General features: G+C 39.7%; 1 protein-coding gene across 1 annotated transcript in view; it reads right to left on the bottom strand.

Moving 5' to 3' along the window:
- SLC35F1 (solute carrier family 35 member F1) overlaps positions 1 to 23,218 on the bottom strand; it is a 381,987-nt gene that overhangs the window by 131,146 nt on the left and 227,623 nt on the right. The window contains exon 2 of the mRNA XM_057739875.1: positions 15,944 to 16,119. Within this exon, the coding sequence (XP_057595858.1) occupies positions 15,944 to 16,119 (176 nt within the window). The remainder of the gene's footprint in view (positions 1 to 15,943; positions 16,120 to 23,218) is intronic.

Below are 23,218 nucleotides of genomic sequence, written 5' to 3'. Positions count from 1 at the left end.
CTGGAAATAATCTGTATGACCAGTAATTGTGAATTTATCAATACTGGTGTAGCAATTAAAAATGATTAGATAAATATATATGTACTGAGATGGAAAACTGTCCAGTATATATTAAATGAAAAAAGCAAGTTTCAGAACAATATGTATAGTTCCTAGCATTTACATGAAAAATACACTATAACTATGTTTACGAATGCATATGCATAGAAAAATTCTGTGAAAGGTGAATAACAAAATTTTAACAAAGATTTTCTTTGAAGAAGAGAGTGGCATTTATGTGGTGGGTGAAAAGCACTATATCTTTTTGTAAAAAACACTTACTTCTGTATTTGCAATGTTTATGAATGTTTGCAATGTTTATATTCACGTATCACTTGAATAATTTAAAGATACAAATAAGTTTTAAAAATGGCTATGACATTGTCATCTCAAATATTGTTTGAGCCTCTTGAGTTTTCATGGTTTCTTCTTAGTATTTAGCAGTTTTTATGAAGTATGCATCTGCCTTAGAAGTACTCCAACAAAGATCTTTGATCAGAAGATTTGTTAGTAAGGAGATCTTCCAGTTTATTTTAACTTTCAACAAAAGTGAATTGATTTTATTTTTATTTTTAATTTTTATTGGAGTATAGTTGATTTACAATGTTGTGTTAGTTTCAGGAGTACAGCAAAGTGAATCAGTTATACATATACATATATTCACTCTTTTTTTAGATTCTTTTCCTATATAGGCCATTACAGAGTATTGAGTAGAGTTTCCTGTGCTATACAGTAGGTCCTTATTAGTTATCTATTTTATATATAGTAGTGTGTATACGTCAATCCCAATCTCCCAATTTATCCCTCCCCCGCCTTATCCCCTGGTAGCTGTAAGTTTATTTTCTGAATTTGTGACTACTTCTGTTTTGTAAATAAGTTCATTTGTACCCTTTTTTTAGATTCCACATGCAAGCAATATCATATGATATTTGTCTTTCTGTGTCTGACTTCAAAGTGAATTGATTTTAATTGGAAGTTCTATATTAAGAGATGAACTAAATTTTATTTATTTATTTATGTATTTATTTTGCTGCACCACGTGGCTGATGGGATCTTGGATCTTAGTTCCCAACCAAGGATAGAATCTGGCCCACAGCAATGAAAGTGCCAAGTCCTAACCACTGGACCACCAGGGAATTCCCGGAACTGAATTCTTTGAGTTTAGCAATAATGCTGTGTACAGAGCACAGTATAAACAAGTTATTTCTTCAGAAACTAGTACCTAAAATATTAAGTTTATTTTTTTACAGTAGGATCAATGCCTCCCTCTCTAAAATCCAAGGCAACTTGGCTTGCACTTTAGAAGACACCCTACTCAGAGAACAAAAATTAGTTATTATATCTCTAGTCTCTTTTCCTTAGGTAGATGGGCTAATTAGAAAGCAGAAATAGCAACATCCTAGTATCTGGATTTTGAGTCTCTTTGAATCCTTATTAAAAGACCATGTTTCGGTTTACAAAATGAAGCTGGAAAGTAGATGCTGATTTTAATTGATATGGAAAATAATCACCTTTTATTAACCAATTCCTCCCCCAACTGTTTTTAAAAATCCTGATTTCAATAAAAATCAAAATAAACAAGGATTTATATGATCATCCAAAGCCTGGTTGACTGCTACACTTCAGCTTAGCACAAATAAAGTTTTAAAAGAGGGACAGATGTCAGAGGCAGAGAGCTGTTCAGAGGTGGTAGCAGCAGTCCAGGTGAGAAGGGATGAGTGGCTTGCTATAGACAGTTCTAGGGCTGACGGGGATGGAGAGAAGGCATCTGAAGGGGTCTCATCTGGTGTCTGGTACCCAGTGGGCTCAATAAATATTTGTGAAATTTAACTGAAGACAACTTTCTACCAGTCAATAAATTCCACAATCAAATGAAACGTCAACCCCAGAGATGATGGAACTTTTCTAAGTTAGTTGTTGGCTGTGTTTAAGCTTTAACCTTGGGAGCTGCACAGATACACAGAGGATGCCTGTAGCTGGAGATACACTTGTTAAGAGGGATACTCTTTTCTGGTTTTCAAGTGAAGCCATGAATAAATAGATTTAGATCAGGAATTTTGGTACAAGATTAAGAGAACACAATAATAGTTTCTTCAAGGGAATCATAATCATTGCTGTATTTAGTGGGATATTTATCTGTGCTACTTTCTGGAAATGAACTGGGACTATGGAAACTGTACATATTGTAACCCTGGTTTACTCCTCTAGGATACTATGAAGTGGTACCCTAAACCCTGAAAGAGATGTGATGAATATGTGCTGAATGGGGCATGCTGCACACTAAGAAAGTAAGATGAGCTAGTTGGTTGAAAGCAAGCAGTTTATGTTTTGTCCTTCTTTCCCACTCCTCCACATATGCTAATGGTCTCAGTGAGTGGCTGGCATCCTTTTTCCTTTGTCAGGTACTGGAATAAAGCCTATAAACTCTAATATCCTCCACTGTCTTATTACTTTTCATTTTACAGCATTAAATTACTGTGGTTTCTACTTTATGGGGGTTGTTAGAAACTTTGTAAGAGCTTAAGTTTTATACACCAGTAAGTGCTAAAGGTACATTCCTAAATCACCAGAAAAGTAAAGGCTTCTTAAAAAGGATAAAGCCAGAAAAGTAAAGGACTATTTGCCACTACGTAGAGGGTTCATGTAAGTCAGGCAAAAAGATGTAAATATGTGATCCATATATAAACTGCCTGTAAGAAGAGAAGAGACTTTTGAGGGTCTTGGAAGCCACTAATAATCATGAAAATACCAACTGTTCTGGCTCATAGAAGCCTAGCAGCCAGGAAGTTGCCACAGCCAAGTCTAAATAAAGGAGGTGGATGATGTCTGTGCTGTGTTCTCCCAGGAGACGGTGTGGGGGATGGGGGCAGGGCCTGGCGGAACAGCTGCCACTCTTCTGAATGCAAAGTCAGGGTCCTGGAGCAAGGGGTGTGCACCATCAAAGAAAGGCCCTGAGGAAGGCTGTGAAACAGCAATGGATTGATTCTAATGGCTTGGACTGAATCCTTCTGCTGTGAATAATTGGGAAGTGGTGGCTGGATGGAGAAAAGAGTGATAAAATGGATAGCAGAGAAGTAATTCCTTTGCAATGGACATGTGCTGGAGATAAGGGAAAGTGAGGCCCTCAGATCTGTACTCCTGCAATGACAGGGACTCTTTACTCTCCTCCTCTTGACTGTGGGCTTAGAAGGGGTATGAGAAGGGAGATCATCTTCACTGTCAGGTATCCTTCACACCTGGTCGTGCAGTGCTTAACAGAACAAGGCCCTCAAGAAGTGTTTGCCAACTTAATGAATGAAATAATGTACGAATAAAGGAGGAAGTGAGTGACCGAGGAAGGTAAGATAACTTCAATTTAGATAAGGAAAAGTTGAATAGATGTAATCAGGTCAGAATGTTCTATAAGGTTCTGTGTGAAGTAGTCATGGGCAGAACTAAAACTATAAACCTCTGTAGAAGAGGTAGAGTTTGCATCCTTGGCTTGTACACCAGGTTGATGCCTTCAGTTGAGAGATACGGAGTACAGGAACACATTTATCAATGACTTTCCTGTCAAGTATCTAAGTTAGTCAACATATTGATGCCAAAACAAGAGCAGTCAGGGACTTCCCTGGTGACACAGTGGTTAAGAATCCACCTGCCATGCAGGGGACACGAGTTCAATCCCTGGGTAGGGAAGATCCCATATGCTGCAGAGCAACTAAGCCCGTGTGTCACAACTACTGAGCCCACATACCACAACTACTGAATCCTACACGCCTAGAGCCCATGCTCCGCAACAAGAGAAGCCACTCCAATGAGAAGCCCATGCACCACAGTGAAGAGTAGCCCCTGCTCTCTGCAACGAGAGAAAGCCTGCACACAGCAATGAAGACCCAACACAGCCAATAAATAAATAAATAAAAATAATTTAAAAGAAAAAAAAAAAGCAAGAGAAATCAGGGATTGAGATCTATTAGGTTTCCATATAGTAAACAACTTACAATTTTTAACAGTGCAGACACTTCCACATTTATGCCACTTACATAAGCTCTGCCCACATATTTCTCTGTGAAAAAGAAGTTACCAAGCTCCTTAACTTTATTTTTAGAAGTTGAGTTCTTTGCTTGCTCCTGAGTGATCTGACTTAGTTTCTTTTAGTCTGACAAAAGTTTAAAATCAATAGCTTGCTTAAAGCTGTGCTATAATAGTCCTGAGTTTAACACAGCACAGCTGGAAATGTCAACTTCCATGAATGACATTCACTAAGTCAAAAGTTGAAATGTCCTTGTAGGTATAGAACCTGCTGCTTTGAATTTGGTGAGGCCCCAGTAGTCCACTGAGTTTGTCTACAGTGTGTTCTTCCTGCTGGAAGATGGCTGAGCGATGGCTCCATGATCTGGGATAGCCTCCCCCTTTCTCAGCTAGAGAATGACGCACTGGCGGCCACGTCCCTGGCTGTGTAGCCCCCAACACTTCGTGCTCTCTCTGGGTATTTTGCAGCTCTTTTTCATCTTGGATTATTTTTATTTTTTCCTATCTCCACCCTGATTTTATTTCTCAACTCTAACATAAAAATAATACTCTTACCCTGTCAAAAAATGGGAGCGAGATTCCTTTTAATGAGCTCATATGAGTACAATTCTTGTCCCTGCAGTCGTTCATTAGTAAGACTAGATCTCTGCTTATAGATTTCTCACTCTGGTTTCCATTGAAATGTCCTTAACAGGGATGCGCTGCTCATTGATTATTCCACATAGCTAATAGAGATTTGGGATTTGGATGATAAAACAGTGACCCAACTCTCCCTCTGGGGGTATATCTGAAGAGTTCCTACAATTGTAATGATAGGGTCTATTAAAGCATCTATGGCCCTTGTCCTAAGAACTGATTCCTTGCTGGAAATCATCAGGGACAGAAACGTCATCCTCTCCTGGCTTTGGACAAAGCACATCTTTATCCTCAGCTTCTCCAGCTGGAGTGTGCCTTGGTCAACAGGCCAAATGCAAAGATGATTTTCCCAGTTGCTTCAGATTTGCTTTGCTTTCTGCATGCATATTCAATTAGTTTCAGTCCACAGATGCAGTCTGTGTGTGTTGTGGAAGAAAAAAAATTCAGGGAAAAAGGTGGTCAAGCTTAGTATACAGCATACTTGACCACGATTGGTGCCCTTGTGCTCTGAACCTTTTCTTGAGCAAAGAATAAGTTACTTGGAGTGGTTACTTACAGGCACGGTGTAAGTTGAATCTGGATCTTCTCTGCAAGATCTGAATTGGTAATGCAAGTCCTGCCTCAGTAAAGGGAATGGGAATATTCTCCTTTCCCTTTCCTCTCACTTGTCTATCATTTTTGACTGTGTAAGAAGGAAAATACTGATTGAAAAGAGGAAACAGGAAATACACATGAAAACAAGAGGGAGAGAAAAGGTGGGAAGTGATTCTGCCTTGGGATTTCACAGGCATAATCAAAGCTCTAGAATGAAATACTCACTCACTTCTGGGGCAAGCACTGGCCTAGGGAATGTTCTTTCAACTCTTTCCTTTGGCAACCCTTCTTCCCCTTCCGATTTCTTGTAGTTTGGACAGTTATGCCTGAAAGCTGAAGGGGGGCTGTGGCTCCTCCTGAACAGATCCTGGGTGCCCATGATCTCCTACCACGTGGCTTCCTCAGGCAGGAGGAGCCCCACGCTACATGCTGGTGGGGGGAAGACTTGGGCTCAGGCAGTTTAGAATTAGTCCTGCACTAGTATAATAATTATGTCAATGAATTCCCTCATTTACAATGGACACCACCAGGGTAAGAAAGCACCTAAAATGTCTCTCCTTTTTGATCCCTCTGTGAATCAGACCAGTGCCTACTCTGACATCCAGTGACAAGTTGAGAACAGAAGTGCTGGGATATGGCTAATGAATTTCAGGGTCCTCATGATAGAAATGATTCAAATTAAGGGGTACATGTGTAAAATCCAATTTTCTGGGGAAGAAACTCAATCATTTATTAAGTAAATCTTCTAATTCCAATGATGGCAGATTATATTCATTGAATGCTTTCTATATGTCTGACACTGTGTTAGGAGTTTTCCACATCTAGCACTTCGTTTGGTCCACATGAAAACTCTAAGGCAGTTACCATTATTATCCTGACTTATGAAATGAAGAAATACAACACAGGCAAGTTAAACCAGGATGACTCAGTGGCTCTTGAATTTCTACTGAACTGAGAAACAGAAAAGTCTAGATCCTAACTGTTGAAAGTTGCGTTTTAATTTAGTAAACGTAAGCAATATTTCCCAGGTATGATTTTTAAGGGTAGACATTTTCTTAGTCGTGACTAATTAGGCAGTTAAAGGTAAAATAAAGTAATATTCATGTTCTTTCATACAAAGACATATCAAATAGTAAAAATGGTCACAAACATAAATTTTGATCATATTTTCTTTTATCTGGAAGTAATTTCGTTTATATTTTTCCTCACATAGGTCACTGAAGGGGCCCAGGCATTTCAACTCGTCAGAACCCCTCCATTTGCAAGAATCACATTTAAATTTGGTGAGTTACACATTCTTCTTCCTGATCCTCAGAAATGGAAACCAGCGAAACCAGACATTCAAAAAATGCATGGACAGGGAACTCTGATCTAAAGATAATCACAAAGCAATTCTAATCCTGTGAAGGAAAAAAAAAAGTTTGCTTCATTGTTTTATTTTTTCACCTCTGCAAATCTCATGCAGCAGACTGCAATAGTGTCTGCAAGATGGCTAACTGCTGAGTCTCTGATTTAATGAAAACTTAGGGAAAGCAATTCAATTCACTGCAGGGACTGTTTTGTTCTTCCATTATGATTCTTTTTTAATGAGAAAGATGATTGTAAGGATAAACTCTGTTCCTCTGGATTTTTACACTAATTACATGCAAAGCACTATTTTGGCAGAAGGGGACTTATCTACTTCAGGCAATATAGTTATCATCTTGTAACCACCCTTCAATCTCCCATAAGAATGCTGGAGCTTCGTGCCAAGAATGAGTATTGCTCTATGCCAGCTCTCAGCATGGAGAGACGAATGCTTAAAAGATTTCCAGGATTAACAGCACAGACTCCAGATAAAACAGGGAGGCAATCCCTCCCTCCAAGCTTATACACTGTTGGAATGGAAGAATCAGAAGGACATCCATTAATGAAGTATTTGGCACAGGGAATGAGGCAGGGCCTGATGTATAAAGTGTGTGTGTGTGTGTGTGTGTGTGTGAGTTTATATGAGGATTCATTATGAGAAGATGGTGTTGCATATTCATGTCATTTTCCTTCAATCTAAAAGTCATTTATTGTGCTAAGTGAGAAATGAAACTTCTGGCTGAGGTATCACTCTATGTGAGATTCAGTCACTTTCGCACAAACAGGACATGTACTATTAGTTACTATAAGTTTGATTAAGACTGTGGGAGACTTGATTTGGTGCAGATTCACCCTGTAAGCACTGCATATGTATGAAATTTATGTACTTTTACATTATTTAATGGATTGTGAGCTTGATAAATAATCATTCATGCCCCACTAGCAAGTTCCTTAGGGTAAGTACATTTTCTGAGGTTGAGGGAAACTGTACTCATTCTTGCAGTCTGAAAGCATGCCACAATGAAGCAGGAAGTTTTAATAGCATTTCCTAATATCCATAAGTAACTGCAGGAAGAGCTACACATTGGAAACTCTGACCCCAGTGATACATTATTTCATCATGGCAGCCATGGAGTGAGAGTAGACAATCAATTCTCTTTCTTTTTATTTCCCTTTGGTAAAGTGTATTAAAGTATAATTTGTATGTAATAAAATTCACCCCTTTTAAGTGTACAGTTTGAAGAGTTTTGACAAATGTATATAGTCATGTAACCTCTACAGCAATCAAGATATACAGAACATTTCCACCACCCCAAAAGCTCCCTGTGTCCCTTTGCAGTCAACACCCTGCTCCCTGCTCCAGTAATCACGGATCTATTTTCTGACCTTATAGTTTTGCCTTTTCCAGAACATCACATTACTATGCATTATGTACTTATACAGCCAATAAGCTTTCGTGTCTGGCTTCCTGCACACAGCATAACGCTTTGGAGATTAATCCATATCATTGCATGTATCAGTAAGCGCTTTCCTTTTATGGCTGACTCATACTCTATTGTGTGCATTTACCACAATTGTTTTCATCTTTTCACAAACTGATGAGCATTTGTGTTGTTTACGGTTTGGCTTATGAATATCAATAAAACTGCAATGGACATTTGCGTAGAGTTCTTTGTGTGGATACTATGTTTTCATTTCTCTTCGGAGAATGTGATCGATGGGTCACATGGTAAGTGGGTGTTTAACTTTATAAGAAACTGTCAAGCCCTTTTCCGAAGTGTCCGTATCATTGTGCATTCCCGGCAGCAGTATATGAGAGTTCCAGTTGCTCCATATACTGGCAGGCAGTTTTGCTAGAAATGGATTTTAATTTTTCCTTTGATCTTCTCTAACAATTTCCCAGCATAGTTTACGTATAACCCCCACACCCCCCTGGCTCCACCTCCTTATCTCCCTTCCCCAACAACATAAGCATAATTCCCATGGAGTGTCCACCAAGGTTCATTTCAGAAGTCACTGAGGTATAACCTTTCTACACTATGGGGGCTAAAACTTTCCAATCATACATATGAAGTAAAAATAAATGCAACCTGACAAGAACAGGAATGGAGGTTTGCCAAGTAATTTCCCACAAGGGAGATGTTTTAAGAGGCGCCAATGAATATTACCTCACTAGACTTAGGTAAGTGACAGTAATACTTCCCCCATGACTCTCAAGGGAGTTATAATTCAGTATTTACATGTGTCAAGTCCTTCCTTATTCAATCCTCTAAGAATCCCTTCTCCTCAGTAATGTAGTCAAGGTTATCCACAGAATTGGAAACTGAACTAGCTGTGTATGAGCAGAACTCAGGCTTCTACATACAGATGGCCAAAAGCACATGAACATCACTAATTATTAGAGAAATGCAAATCAAAACTACAATGAGGTATCACCTCACACCGGTCAGAATGGCCACGACCAAAGAAGTCTACAAACATTAAATGCTGGAGAGGGTGTGAAGAAAAGGGAAGCCTCCTACACTGTTGGTGGGAATGTAAATTGGTACAACTACTATGTAGAATAGCATAAAGGTTCCCTAAAAAATGAAAAATAGAGCTACCATATGATCTGGCAATCCCATTCCTGGGTGTATATCTGCAGAAAACCACAATTCAAAAAGATACAAGCACCTTAACATTCACTGCAGTACTATTTACAGTAGCCAGGACATAGAAGCAGCCAAAATGTTCATTGACAGATGAATGGATAAAGAAGATACGGTACATATATACAATGGGATATTACTCAACCATAAAAAAGAATGAAATCATGCCATTTGCAGCAACATGGATGGACTTAGAGATGAAGTGAAGTAAGTCAGACAGAGAAAGACAAATATCGTATAATATCACTTACATGTGGAATCTAAAAAAATGATACAAACGAACTTATTTACAAAACAGAAATAGACTTCAAAAACAAATCCATGGTTACCAAAATGGAAATGTTGGGGGGAGAGATAAATGTGGAGTTTGGGATTAACAAATACACACTACTATATATACAATAATCAACAAGCACCTGCTGTATAGCGCAGAGAATTCTACTCAGTATTCTGTAATAACCTACATGGGAAAAGATTCTGAAAAAAAAAAGGATATATGTATATGTATAAATGAATCACTTTGCTTTACACCTGAAACTACCACAAAATTGTAAATCAACTATAATATAAAATAAAATTTAAAAAAAAAACTTAGGCTGCTGCTCTGAGAAAATCCTGGATCCTGCTTTAACTCTTTTTACTGCTCTGGCCTGTGTTGTTGACTTCCTGTGGTAAGCACCAAAGAAAATTCCAACAAAGGCAAGGGGCAAAGATTCACAGAGGCAGAGCCATACAAACAGAACTAGGGAGGTGAGATCTTCAGGGGACTCTAGGGTCTGACATACTGTGAGATACCAGATTATGTTTCCCAGACCTTGTTGTAGTTTTCTGAGAGGTCTATATTATTTCATATGAAGTCCTACATTTCTTCTAACTACACAGAGTTTTTAATCTTGCAACATTGGTAATTGAGAATTTAGCCTACGTAATTGTAAGAAGTGTAAGAAGCGTAGCGTTTCTGCAGAGAACAAATATGAAGCCTGTCTTACATTGGAAGAGGCAACAATTATCTTCTGATTAATGTTTCCCCAGCCACCACCAAAAGGAGGAATACTTTTTTGGTACCAATTCTGAGAAGAATGTTCTTGTGGGGACTAGACTGCTGGCCATGAGTTGCATCCAGCTATCGTGTGTAGACAAGGCCGTCATCTTTGTGTATTTCTCACACCAATTCTGCCCTACTTGAGTGCTCTGGATGGAAAAAGAAGATTGTGGGTAAAGGGAACCGGGAGAGGACGAGGGCTTCATATGCCTACGCTGACTTACTGTCTTCAGCCTCCCCACTGAGAACTGAAATTTGAGCCTAGACCTCTAGGATTTCTGTCTTCTGGAATTTAATTTTCAAACCGAGAATATTTCTCTTGAAGAGTAAGGCACGGATTCACTTTTCAGAATTCTCTTCAGAAAAAATCAAAGGGATTACACGTAGTGATATTTTTGAGTGTCCTGGTAGTACTATTAGTAACTTGTTTCATGTTCACACCCACACAAAGAGATATATAAAAGATTCAACAAATATTTTAATGTCTATGTAAGAATTTGTTGGAATTCATGCAATGTGCATCAAATTTTTAGCTGCAAGCTTGTCTTTTATTCAAAATTGGAAGAGCTTATAAAAATATCTTTCAGTGAAAAAGCAAAACTGGTAGAACCAGTCACCGGGTATATCTCTAATGATGCTCAGCAGTGGCAACCTTTTCTTCCCTTTCCAGGGTCTGTTTACAAAGAGAAGCAGGCCCTTCTCATTCTCTGCATGCTTTCATTACCGATACCCATTCTCTCCCCACCACCATGACTTAAGGAGGAAAACAAGGAATGAAAGTGTTTTCTTTCCACTCTCAGCATCCTGCTTTTTGCTCCACAATCCCTACCTCCCCCATTACTGACCAACTTGTTGATGGGAAAACAAAAAGAAACTGGAGAGGGAGGAACTGAGAAAAATTGGCAGAAGAAAAGGAAGAACAAATTCTTGACTATTTAAAAATTGTGTTAAAAATTGCCAAAAGAAGAACCACAGATATCTACTATTCAAGAACTGCTGAAAGTAGTTCTGGGAAGCAGCAGGATTTTTGTAATAACTGATAAAAGAAGCTTCTGGGCAAAATGTTTGATGACATAATTTTTCTTAATAAGAAATATATCTTATTTCACCTTTGTTTTAAAAGCCTGTAACATTTCTTGCTTCTGCATCACAAATGCAAGGACTAGGTGGTCTTTAGTTGTTCATAGTCTTTGCTTTTTGTGTTTCTCTGCTTCCTGATTTCAGCTAGTATTACATGGAATTTTAAGAAAAAAGTAGACATGAGGAAGAGGCTTCCTGGGCAAATCCATACGTTTTTGGAAGCTTTGCTATACTTTCTTAGTTATATACCTGTGAGATAATAGAAAATATATATAGTTCTATGCCTCTGGTTCCTGTCACAGAGCTCCTAAAGCCCTTGTAATTTCCTAAGCAATAAGAGCACTAGGAGCATATTTTGTTCTAATATTTGGTATTTGACCCTAGCTCCTGACACAGAGTCCTAAATCCCTTACAATTTCCCGGGAGATAGGAATTGTTTTTGTTCTCATGAGGTGAGTCTTGGTGGGTTCCTCAATGGGGCTGGTCACCAGAAGCACCAAGCTATGATTAGAAGCCTGGGATTTTCAGCCCCATTTTCCATTTTCCAGAGAGAGGAGAGGGGCTGGAAAGGCAGTTAATGATTATGCCTACCTCATGAAGCCTCCATAAAAATTCCAAAAGTACAAGGTTTGGAGAGCTCTGGGGTTGGTGAACACATGACATGGAGGTGCTGAGAGTGCTGTGTCCAGAGAGGGCCTGGGAGTGCCACGCCCCTTTCCACATACCTTGCCGGACTCACCTCTTCCATCCAAATGTACCTCTACATCCTCTATCATAGCCTTTTGTAATAAACTGGTAAACAGTAAGTAAACTGTTTTCCTGAGTCCTGTGAGATGCTCTAGTAAATTAACCAAACCCAAGGAGGGTTCGTGGCAACCTCTGATCTATAGCAGGTAGGTCAGAAGCACAGGTAATAACTTCTATCCATCTCCAGGTAGAACTGTCAGAAAGGAGTTACATTGTTAGGTACCCAGCTGATGTCACAGAATTGCATGGTGTGGGAAAACCCCACACATCTGGTGTGTCAGAAGTATTGTAGTGTGGTCGTAGTGTGGGAGTAAAGGAAAAACACACGAGGAGGAACAGTTTTTCTTTACAATTCCTAAAGCCCTACTTTGTACATACAGCATGAGTTTGGATTTCAGGCATTACTTCAATGGGTATGTTTTAATTGTCTGAGTAACTTCCCCAAAGTGGTTACAACTAACCAAGAATAGCTATCTAAATTTTATCTAAATTCTCCAACGTGATACACGGCCGTTGGAGCTAATTTTTTGAAGTACATTTTCTCTACCGAGTTGTATTAATGAAGCTCTTTGTGATAAACAGCAAGATTTTAAAAAACTTTAGAAACATCTGGAATAAAATAAACCTAGCTCTAATCGAGAAGGGCTAGCCTTAAAACTTGTTCTACGATATACATTTTCTTTTAAAGGAGGATGGTCTCTGTAGGAATCAGTTTTTGGTTTTCTACAAATTTTTGTAGGAACCAAATTAATAATTAGGGACAAATTCCAAACTCCAATTTGAACTGGAGGTACACTGAAATTTATTCTGCATTCTGTTGCTTCAGCATCTGTGATCATTGGTTCCAGGCAAATTTGATGAGAAGAATTCACTTTGAAATCAAATTTCCGCAAGGCTTTTGTCATAACATCACCCTTAAAGCTCTTGAGAGGCTTCTTGCATTTATCACATTGGGTTTACATGTGACAATCATACATTTTATGATTAAAATGATGAAGAAAGATCGTTAGTTCCTGAGTCTAACATCTTGCTGTTATGTGGCCCTGCAGGGTCAGTGACGTCTGTGCTGGAAGGATTGGGAAGGCTGGCACCTTGCTCAATCCTGACCTGCAGCGCTCCTGTGAGAGTAGTCAGGAAGTACCAGGCAGGGAGGAGAAAATGTGGCCATGATAGCACTTCCCTCACACACACCACACTTTCCATTCTCTCCTCTCTGCTCTGTTCATTCCCTCTCAAATCTTGAGGTGCAAGAGGAAAGAGATTATTATGTCCGTAGAACACAGCACTGAATCAGCCTATACAAAATTAATGTAATTACTATGTTGATTTCCAGATGTTAGCTTAATGCCAGCCTATTACAACTTCTAAAGATGAAGCTTAAAACAAACAAACATTCTGAGTAAATACCCAAATAAAGACATGCCAGCAAATTTGGTGATAATCTGAGGCAATGACAGAAATCTCTGGATAGGGCATGTTAGAAACTGATTCCCTCTATCACCGACTGCAATGACAGTCAGAATTTTCTCGGGTCCTCCTCAGTCTTCTCCCTTCCAAGGAGCCTCTGAGTTTCTTTCTGTTTCTAGTCCTTGACCTCTTTCCAATCGTGCCTCTGCCCTGCCCACCCTCCCCATCCTCTCCCAGCACCATTTACAGCCACATCCTCCCGACCTCATTGCTCACTAGACCTTGCCCCAGGGCTGGTTTCTCATCCAGGGTTTTGAATTCAAGGGGAAAAACCCTCTTATTGTTCAAACGTGTCTCCCTTCCCTCTTCCTGCCTCCCCTGGACCGCACACGGGTGGGCAGGGTGGCCTGTGAAGGCACCCAGCCCTGGCCTAGAAGGGGCCCCTACTCTTCCTAGTTCTATAGCCTGGGAGCAGGTTCCTGATGCTGAGGGAGCCTCCAATCTCTCATTTATAAAATTTTGGATAATAATTCTTATTTCCTTGGGTTGAAGGAATAAAAGAGGTAATTCACATATGTAGTGGCTGGCACATTATAAAGCCTCAACAGAAGGTATTGTTATTAACTTTGGGTCTTTTTCTAAGTTTAATTTTTTAAGCTTTTCTGTATCTACCTGTAACTGTGAAATTATTCTCTGTTTCTTAGAATGGCTTGATTTTATTTTTTTTCCCTGATGTGAGTTTTTGTTAAATCTCTGGGCTCCTGGAAAGTAAGACTGATAAGAATCCAAAGACTAGCTGTAATTCACCACCTTCTAGTCTAGAAGATACGTGGTTCTAAAAATCTCTAGAGAACATAAATTCACCACTTTCATGCGATTTTTTTTTTTTGTTATATTAGAGTGTAGCAAAATTGTTCTTCATTTAACCTTACTATCTTTAATTATAATCCTTGTACTGAAATCATTCCATTCCTTAATAGTTCTAAACTATTATTCAAGCTTTCATTACGTGATTTTTAAGCTGAACTGCACAACTCTCTCTTCTTGAACGAAAAAACTATACATTCCTCACGTTAACAGTCTCTCATAAGTAAATTTCTAATTATATGCCTCCCCCATTTCCTCATTTTCTGGAGTCCTTTCCTAGGTGCGGCACCAATGGTGAAATGGTGGGTATAACTGTTTATATAACACATTTGTAGGTTCAAAATCATTAGCTTCCAAATCACACTGAGGAAATATAGCTGAGAATGTTTATACCCTGAGGTTTTATTTGAAATTTTACTCTTAAATTATGTCTACTGATATTAAATTTTAAAAAACAAACACCAATAACACCAAGTTTTGAGAAGTAAATGAAATTAGCTTCTCCAATACTTTAAACAAATCCCAAGTTAAACTGGAATTCAGTCCTAACTTGTTCATTTTTACTCTCCCTCTAAGATGAAATCTAGTCCTGGCCAAATCATTATAATTAAGCAATATTACTCTTGAGGGACAATCCAAATAAAGAAATGTAAAAATTCAATGCTGATGTATGATTATTAGCAAAGTTTCCAAAAAGTTTGACTGTTAGGTATACAGCTATACATATATCTTTATTCATTATTAAGGTATATAATTATCTTCAAACCTATTAATGGTTACTTTTCAGTGCATATTTTACCGTCGACAGCTGCTATTGGGGGAATATTACTGGCTATTTCTGGGCCATAGATAAGAGTGTTTACACCAGATTCAAGGGTGTAATCCTGAGTCTCTGATATACCCTCCAGAGATATACCCCAAGGATTTCAACTGCAATCGCCCCTGAATAAATTTTTCTTACACTGACTCTTGGAGGACTTGTTTCATTGCTTTAGCTATTTTAAGTTTAGACAGAACATCTCACATGGCCATTTGTGGTAGCTTTCTTTTCTTTCTTTTCCTCTTAGTTATTACCAGAGTTGTTTGTGTTTACTATTTTTATCTCTCTCATGACACCTGTCCAAAGAACATACATTTGTCTGTAATCCCCTTGGATTTCTCAGGGCTAGCTGGCATTTATTAGGACAGCTTCATCAAGCCTGTTCCCAGGTTCCAGAGAAGCAGTCTATTTAGATTCGCTGAGGGGTACAAGGAAAGCTAACAGGAATTCAAATAGTGAGCAATTGTACATTTCTGCCTACACATGCATTTCCTACTTCCCGCTGAATTCACACAATTTATGCTTCTTTGTGATTTATTCATTCATTTTGTTTGCTGTATTACCACAAAGTACAAAAATGAGATTTGGGGTTTTGAACTGTCTTATGATGCTGTAAGCAAAAAAAGTGAATCTGGCTCATCACTCTCGTAGATGTTGGTAAAAGAGAAACAAAGCTATATTCTTGGGGTTTTGCATGCTTACCTTGTCTGACAGCTAGTGTGGTGGTATAGACCAAGAAGAGAAGGATGTAATTGAGGAAACTCTGGAAGACTGGTGTATTGGCATGGAAATCTTCTGACAGGTACTTGCTGGTCAAGCTAATTCCACAAATAAGGAGGGATAACACCTGGCCTAGGGCCACAGAGATTAACATCTCCCTGAGAAATAAAGAGAAACATAGCAAAGATCAGCAGAAAGTCCGTTAGAACAGTCACTTAAAATTTACTGAGCACTTGTGCCATTCACTAGCCTAAGTGCAATACACAGTATTTCTTTTAATCCATCATAGCAATCCTATTGTACCCGGAAGGTGCAGTTATTACTGGGGTTTTGCACAGGAAGAAACCAAAGTTTAGAGGGGTTAAGGAATTTGCTTACAGTCACATAACTAGGAAGTGGCAAAGCTGGGATTTGAGACCAAATCTCTCCAAGTCACCCTGGCTTCTTTCTACCCATTGTACCCCGGAGCTCTGCAGGGACATGCACATCATCCTGATGCCACCAAGGCTTGAACAAGCCTTCAGAAACCTGAGAGAGAACCTGAAAGCGGACCAAGCGGAAACCTTTTTCCAACCTCGTCCTCAGGTTTTTGTACCAAAAAAGGGAGACTCCTCTTCACAGACTGAAATCTTGGCTCTAGGAACACCTAGGTAAAGGGGCTCTACAAACCCCTGATAGTCTAAAAGGATTGTCTCCTCTCCATTCCCAGATTTTGAATCTCAGTTTGCTCTAAAAAGCATTAATAAGCATGCGTCTCTGCTCTCCTTTGCTCAAATTGCAGTTGCTGACACATTAAAACTCTTATTCATGAAGGAAGTTTAGTGACTGAGGCCGTATAATGAGACATTTCAAATTCTGTAAATATTTTTTATGGCTTTTTTATAGGCACTGACCCTACAGACCACTGCAGTGGAGATTACAGGCAAGAGTCAAAGGGTTCACCCTGCACAGAAATAAAATGCCCATGTGGGCTTCATGGTCATATACACCTGCATATTCTGACACAGGACAAGCCCCTGGCTCATTCTGCAAAGCAGGCTTCTGCTCTCCGCAAGAGTCTCATCTGACTTTCCTGGTTTATTTATAGAAAAAGCAACATACAGTAAGCAAAGCGTAGCATTTCTCAACAGAAGAGCATGAGGCAGCGCATCTGCATATTTCCTTCCCTACAGCAGATACAAATCCATCTTTCTGGAAGGGGTACTGGGCCCCTGGGCAGGGTCCTGGGCAGATACCTTGGTGGTATCCATCACTCATTCCGTTTGCTTCCATGAGGAGGAAAAAATTGTAGTAATGATGTGGACTTATGAAAAAGACTCTCCGGAGGTTAACCTGTAACATATTGGTAGAGGCTGCCTTGGTAGATTGGGAGATTGCTCTGTTTCCAGGTACTGGCCCTGACCCTTCAAGGAGTCAAAGAGGTATTTTTAAACATATAAGTTTAAAATGTCAGTCTGCTGCTTAAAATCCTACCCCTGATGACACCCTGTAGATGGGACCCTCTAGAATGCAGTGATCTACAAGGCCTATGTTACACCAGCTATAAAGCTGGCTGCCAACATTTCCTCACATCCCTCTACTTTCATGCTGCTCCTCCCAAAGGGAGGTGGGATCTCTTTTCCTCTTCTTGAAGCCAAGCTGGTCTTGAGACTTGCTATGACCAACGGAAGGCAGCGGGAGAGAGGTCATGTGACTTCTGGGCCTAAGCCTTAAGAAGCTCTGCAGCTTCCATTTTCTGCCCTCTTAGGATACAGCTTCCACGTAAAGAACCCGAGTTAGACTACTGAATATTGAGAGGCTGTGTGAAAAGAGGAGAGACCCAGCCAACCACTGCGACTTGTGGGTGAGGATGGTGGATCCTCTGGCCCCAGTGGAGCGGCGCCAACCTGAGTCACATGAAGCAGAGATGAGCCGTCACAAGAGACTGCTGTCTAGTCAGAGAACTGTGAGAAATAATCAATGGTTGTGTCGTTTTAGAGCATGAAGTTGGCGGTGGTTGTTGCGCAGCAGCAGAGGCTGACACAAGGCCCTCAGTGCCCTCCCTCTGCTCTCTACTCCTACTACCTTGCAGGTCTACCTCCGGCTTTCCCCACTTTACTGCCCCATGAAACCAGAGCTCCAGCCCTACGGAGCTACTTGCACTTCAACAACGAGGCATGGTCTTCTTTGTCGGCATTCCTTTCCACATGTTATTATTTCCAGAATGTTCACCCCGACTCGTCCATCTGACTCTTGTTCATCTTTCAAGATGTGGCTCACACGTTATGTTACCCCCTTTAAGAAGTCTTCTCTGCCCTCTCTTCCCTGGGGTGTCTCTCCTTTACTCCTATATCATTGTACTATAATTACTGTCTTTACTGTGAAGTTGGTATAATGTTCTTCAAGATATCTACAGTGGGACAACACCATTCAAATGAAGTAGAAAATGGAGAGCTTCAAAAACACTGCAGAGGCAGGCCTAGGCAACACTGAACGGTTTTGCTGAAATGAAAGGGTGATAAAAAAAGAAAGGTAGAAGTAAAGAGAAGTACCAGAATTAACACAAAGGTTTTTAAGCCAGCCTAAGAGAAGTGTGATATCCACTAGCAAAAATCATGATGAGCTGGTTTTAGTGTAAAGATAATAAACATTTTTGATATATTGAATTTGAGCTGTCAAATGAACTTCCAAATGATCTGACAGTATTAGAATCATGGGATCAGAGCTGGATTGGGAGGTCAAACAGGAGAAAAATATGCAGAAGCTATACATGTAAGAGTGGTGGCTAAAGTACTGGAAATGGATGCTATCACCATGGAAGGAAGAATAGGAGAAAGAATAAGAAGGCCTAGGAAAAGTACTTGGAGTATCCCCAAATTGGGGTTAGGGAAGAAAGAAGAGGCACATCATTGGAGTCAGAAGTGGTCTGAAGGCTAACGGGAGGACCAAGACAGTTCTTGGTGTCAAGGAAACCAAGGGAACAGAGACAGTTGAGGAGGGAATAGTTGTAACGTTGAATGCTGCTTAGAGGGCAGGAAGAACGAGGACTGACAAGAGATGATTTGCAGTCACTGCCAGCCTTTGAAAGACCACTTTTGAGTGGAGAGTACCAGAGCAACACTTGGTATCATGGAAACCAAGGGAACAGAGACTGTCACAGAAGGGACAGTTAGTGGTAACTAACTGCACCGGAAGTGGCGAGAAATAAAGGTGCTGACTTTGAAGAATTTTAAAGAATTCAAAGCATCCTTTGAAGAAGTGTGATCTAATCACTACATAACATAAAAGTAACAAAAACAGTTAAAATAATACTGTTCAAAATGATTAAAAAATAATTTAGAGAGGAGTCATGATTGTCCTCTCATTGGGTCACTCTTACTTACACAATAACTTACATCCTTAAGTGAAAAAGAAATGGGGAGAGTTACAACTCATATCCCAGAGAGTGGGTCCTGGTACTGAGTATGTCCGCTGGAGAATGCTGTGTATGGAGTGTGTCTCCTTGGGAAAAGAAGGTTGACAACTATTGCTAGGACGTGGTAATTCCTACAGTTGATTAAGTTACAACCATGTATTTGAAATCTTGTCAATATCCTGAACAAAATCAAGCCGCAAAAAATGACAGATTGCTTACATAAGAGGAAAAAATTTTAGTCCTTCAGATGCATGCGTGCCAATATACTATAAAATAGCCTTCACATGCCAGGCCCTATGTATGCAAAGGTGAATAAGACATAGTCTTTGTCCCTGGGAAACTACTAAACCAAGATTTTGGAGCTTAGTTCCAAGTAACTTACTACAAAATGGAGCCAGTTAAGTTGAAATAGCAATAATAATTCATATTTAATATGTTCTTACTATGTGCCGAGTCCTAGGCTTAGATGTATATATACTGTCTTCTTTAATCCTCGCAATAACTTTACAAGGCAGATGTTGTTATGGTTCTACTTTACAGATGAGTAAACTGATGCTGAGAGAGGTAAGCAGTCAGCCCAAGGTCACAGAGCTAGGAAAGAGTTTGGATGGAAACTAAGTCATATGATTCCAAATCCCAACTTCTTAATTACTATGCTATACCATCACTATGCTGCCAAAAAAAATACTCTTTTCCTTCATGGAGGGCACAGAACACATTGCTAAACCTAAGTGGTATCCAGAAATAGTCTGGGGAAGGTGAAGACAAAACAAGTTGCCCCAACTGACTGATGAAAACTCTTCCACCAACATATCTGTAATGTGTACCTTTCAACAGAGGTCAACACAAACCTATTCTTGTTTCTTCAGCCAAACAAAACAGCAAATTGGCTGTATTCAATTTCTGCCTTTATTTAGTGGCCATGTCATTCAGCTGCTGCTGGTATGATTTGATAGAAAATGCAAATTATGGTTTTATCCATCATGCTAATGAACATGACTTGTAAAACAAGAAGGAATGGAAGGGACCGTTCATCAGATTATTTCACCAGTCCTTTCCCAAGTGAAGGGAGCTAGTACTGTAGCTGTTGCAAGTCTGCATATCTGAGCTAAGTTACCAGAATTACCAAAGCAAAATAAATAAGTAAATAAATAAAAATATAAATAAACTTAGATGTTGACACTCTGCAGATTTCACCTTCCACTCCCCTCCACTGCCCCACCATCTTCCTCTCATCAGATTCTCTTTTGTTCTTTTCTTTTAGCACAGAGGAAATCCTTTTGGTGATCTGTTTCTCAGAATGTCTTCCTACCACTCTCTCTGCTTAAGGATCTTTTCACTTCATTTACTGTTACCTTATTGCGCCTAAATTTTTTTTCTCATACTAACCACTACAGTAGACCTGTGGTGCCTTCACTTAATTCTTCATAAACTTAAGGTACCGTCTTCTCCAGAAAGCCTCCCCTGGGCCGCAGCTTGCTCACTAAGGCTGAGTTGTGTCCTCATCTGAATGTTCCTCTCTCTGCGTGTGCTCCCCACACTGCATATTTCATGAGCTCCGGAAAAAAAGGGAATGTATTCTAGTCATTTCTATATTCTTGGTGCCTTGAAGACAGCTGAATGAGAAGGAAATAGATGCTCAGTAAATACAGAATGAATGAATGGACAAATTTACAAGTGAATAAATGTCCATAAATGAAAACGATCAGAAGATTTGAAAGATGGCTGCTTATCTTATCTTGAAAAACTACTAGCTCTGAAAGACCAAAAAATTCTCATTTTTACTGTATTCCATCTGCCAGTTAGACACTGAGATTAATAAACTCTTTGCTGGTGCATTTCTGAACAAGCCTGGTAAGGTGCTATCTTGCAAAAATGATGCTAAATACAGTGCCGGGTGGAATTTTGCACTGGGAGCTGTTGGTTATTCATGCAGTTTATAGAATAGCACGCCAGATGCATTCTAACATAGGATACAGAGTTCCTATAATTTTAGCAGCAGAAATGGAGACGAGACTATGATACACATTTTCATCTTTGTTTATGCGTTTAAAAGGACATCCTATCCACTTTAAATTCAGAATGACTAGACAATGAAAAATGCATGAGTTTCAGGAAAAATAGTGCTGCTGGAAGCTGAATACCTGTTATAATTGAGCTTGTATTCATAAAGACTGACATAAGCCATTACCACAAGCACTCTGTTCTGTTAAAGAAATAAACTTTAGAATCTTGTGAATAAACGTGTGTTTCACAAAGTAGATATTCAAAATAATAAGATTTAAAATAAAACATAAGTTGAATCTCATTTTCTTCCCTTGGTTATAAGAATACATTCTTTTAAAAAGGTATGAAAAATTTCAACGTAGAGTTACATAATCATATTGCTTTGTAATTCTTTGGCATGAAAGTGAAACAATTATGTCATCTTGAATGAGAGCACATCATCCTTTCTACAGAGACGTCTTCATTCTCTTAACTATTCTCAGGCAAGTCGTGTCAGATCTGAGTCAGCACCCGAATTCAGATATACATACATAAAGAACACTTATGTATACTGTCTTGACTAAACACAGTACCACTTGAACATGGGAAGAATGTGTTCTACTATGTTCTTTGACAAGATTCCTGTTTTCAGAAGTTAGGACATTAGCTTCTTGAAGCTCTTTGCTGAAAGGCTTTATTCCATTTAAGTATTAACTAGACTTCTACGTAAGGAGATTATTTGACAAGAAGCAAATACACATGTCCAGAGGTTTAACATTTTGGAGTTTCTTTGCCTCAGATTCTGCATTCATGGAATTTAACCTGTTCTCCGGTTCGGTGCTATCTGTTTCTTTTGTTTTTACTTTTTAGAGGAAACCAAGTAAACCACAAGGAAGCCCTCGTAAACAATATTCCACTGAGTCTATGAGGCAGTAAGTGTAGGAGACATTTGAAACTCTAGTGTGAGAGGAGGAGTCACAGATGTGCATGTATGTTAAATGCTGTATGTCTAAAGAGTGAAAAGACACCAAACAGGGAGTTAGAAGGCCCCGGCTCTTGAGTTCCATTGATTAAGCTCCAGGATCTTGAGCATCTCCAACTCTGGGCTTGGATTCCTTCGTGTAAAGTAAGGAGATTTTAATTGGTGAGTGTGTAAGATACTTATGCTCCCCTTCAAATCTTCTCAGTCTCACTGTCTCCAAGGTCTCAGGGCACTTTTTCTAGCTCCAGTGGTGGCTGCCATGAGAGAACTGTGAATAGACTGCAACCAGCACTATGTGAGCACAGCCCAGTTGCCCCAGGCCTCAGGCCCTTTCTGTGCACCTTGTGCTTTCTACCCTGGAGATTCCAGGTTGATGCTGAGGGCCAGGCCTTGTGGGGACATAGTTGGTGCCCACCCATCAGCAACTGGGAGGTGCCAGGAAATTACTGCACTTTAGCAATAGAAAACTAAAGCAGACAAATAGATTCTCCTTTTTCCCCTCCCCCAACCCCCTCAGGCAGACTGTCCTGAGAAGCAGTCACCTCTGCAGGCTCTCTGAAGATGGTCCTGCCTCACAAGGTGCTCTGTTGGGTACTCAGCTCCCTCGTGCGGCCTCTCCCTCCTTCCCTTCCTCACTCCTGCTCACTGGGATTGCAGTCCTAAATAAAGTCGCAGCACTTAAGCCTCTGCTTTCTGGGGAACTCAGGCTAAGATAATGAGCTCTACATTTCCTTCTATTCCGTAATTCTGACTTACTTGTACAAGATGCTGATGTGTAATCATTCACTCCTGAAATTGGTATCTTCGATCTTAAAGTCTATTCCTTTCGTGTATTTGATTAAACTCTTTGGTAGCTGAGTTAGCAGCCACGTTTACTCGTTTATTGTGCACACAC

The sequence above is a fragment of the Hippopotamus amphibius genome, chromosome 6, assembly GCF_030028045.1.
Source record: "Hippopotamus amphibius kiboko isolate mHipAmp2 chromosome 6, mHipAmp2.hap2, whole genome shotgun sequence".
Taxonomy (NCBI): Eukaryota; Metazoa; Chordata; class Mammalia; order Artiodactyla; family Hippopotamidae; genus Hippopotamus; species Hippopotamus amphibius.
The sequence above is the reverse complement of the archived record's forward strand: the minus strand, read 5'-3'. Positions and strand labels throughout refer to the sequence as shown.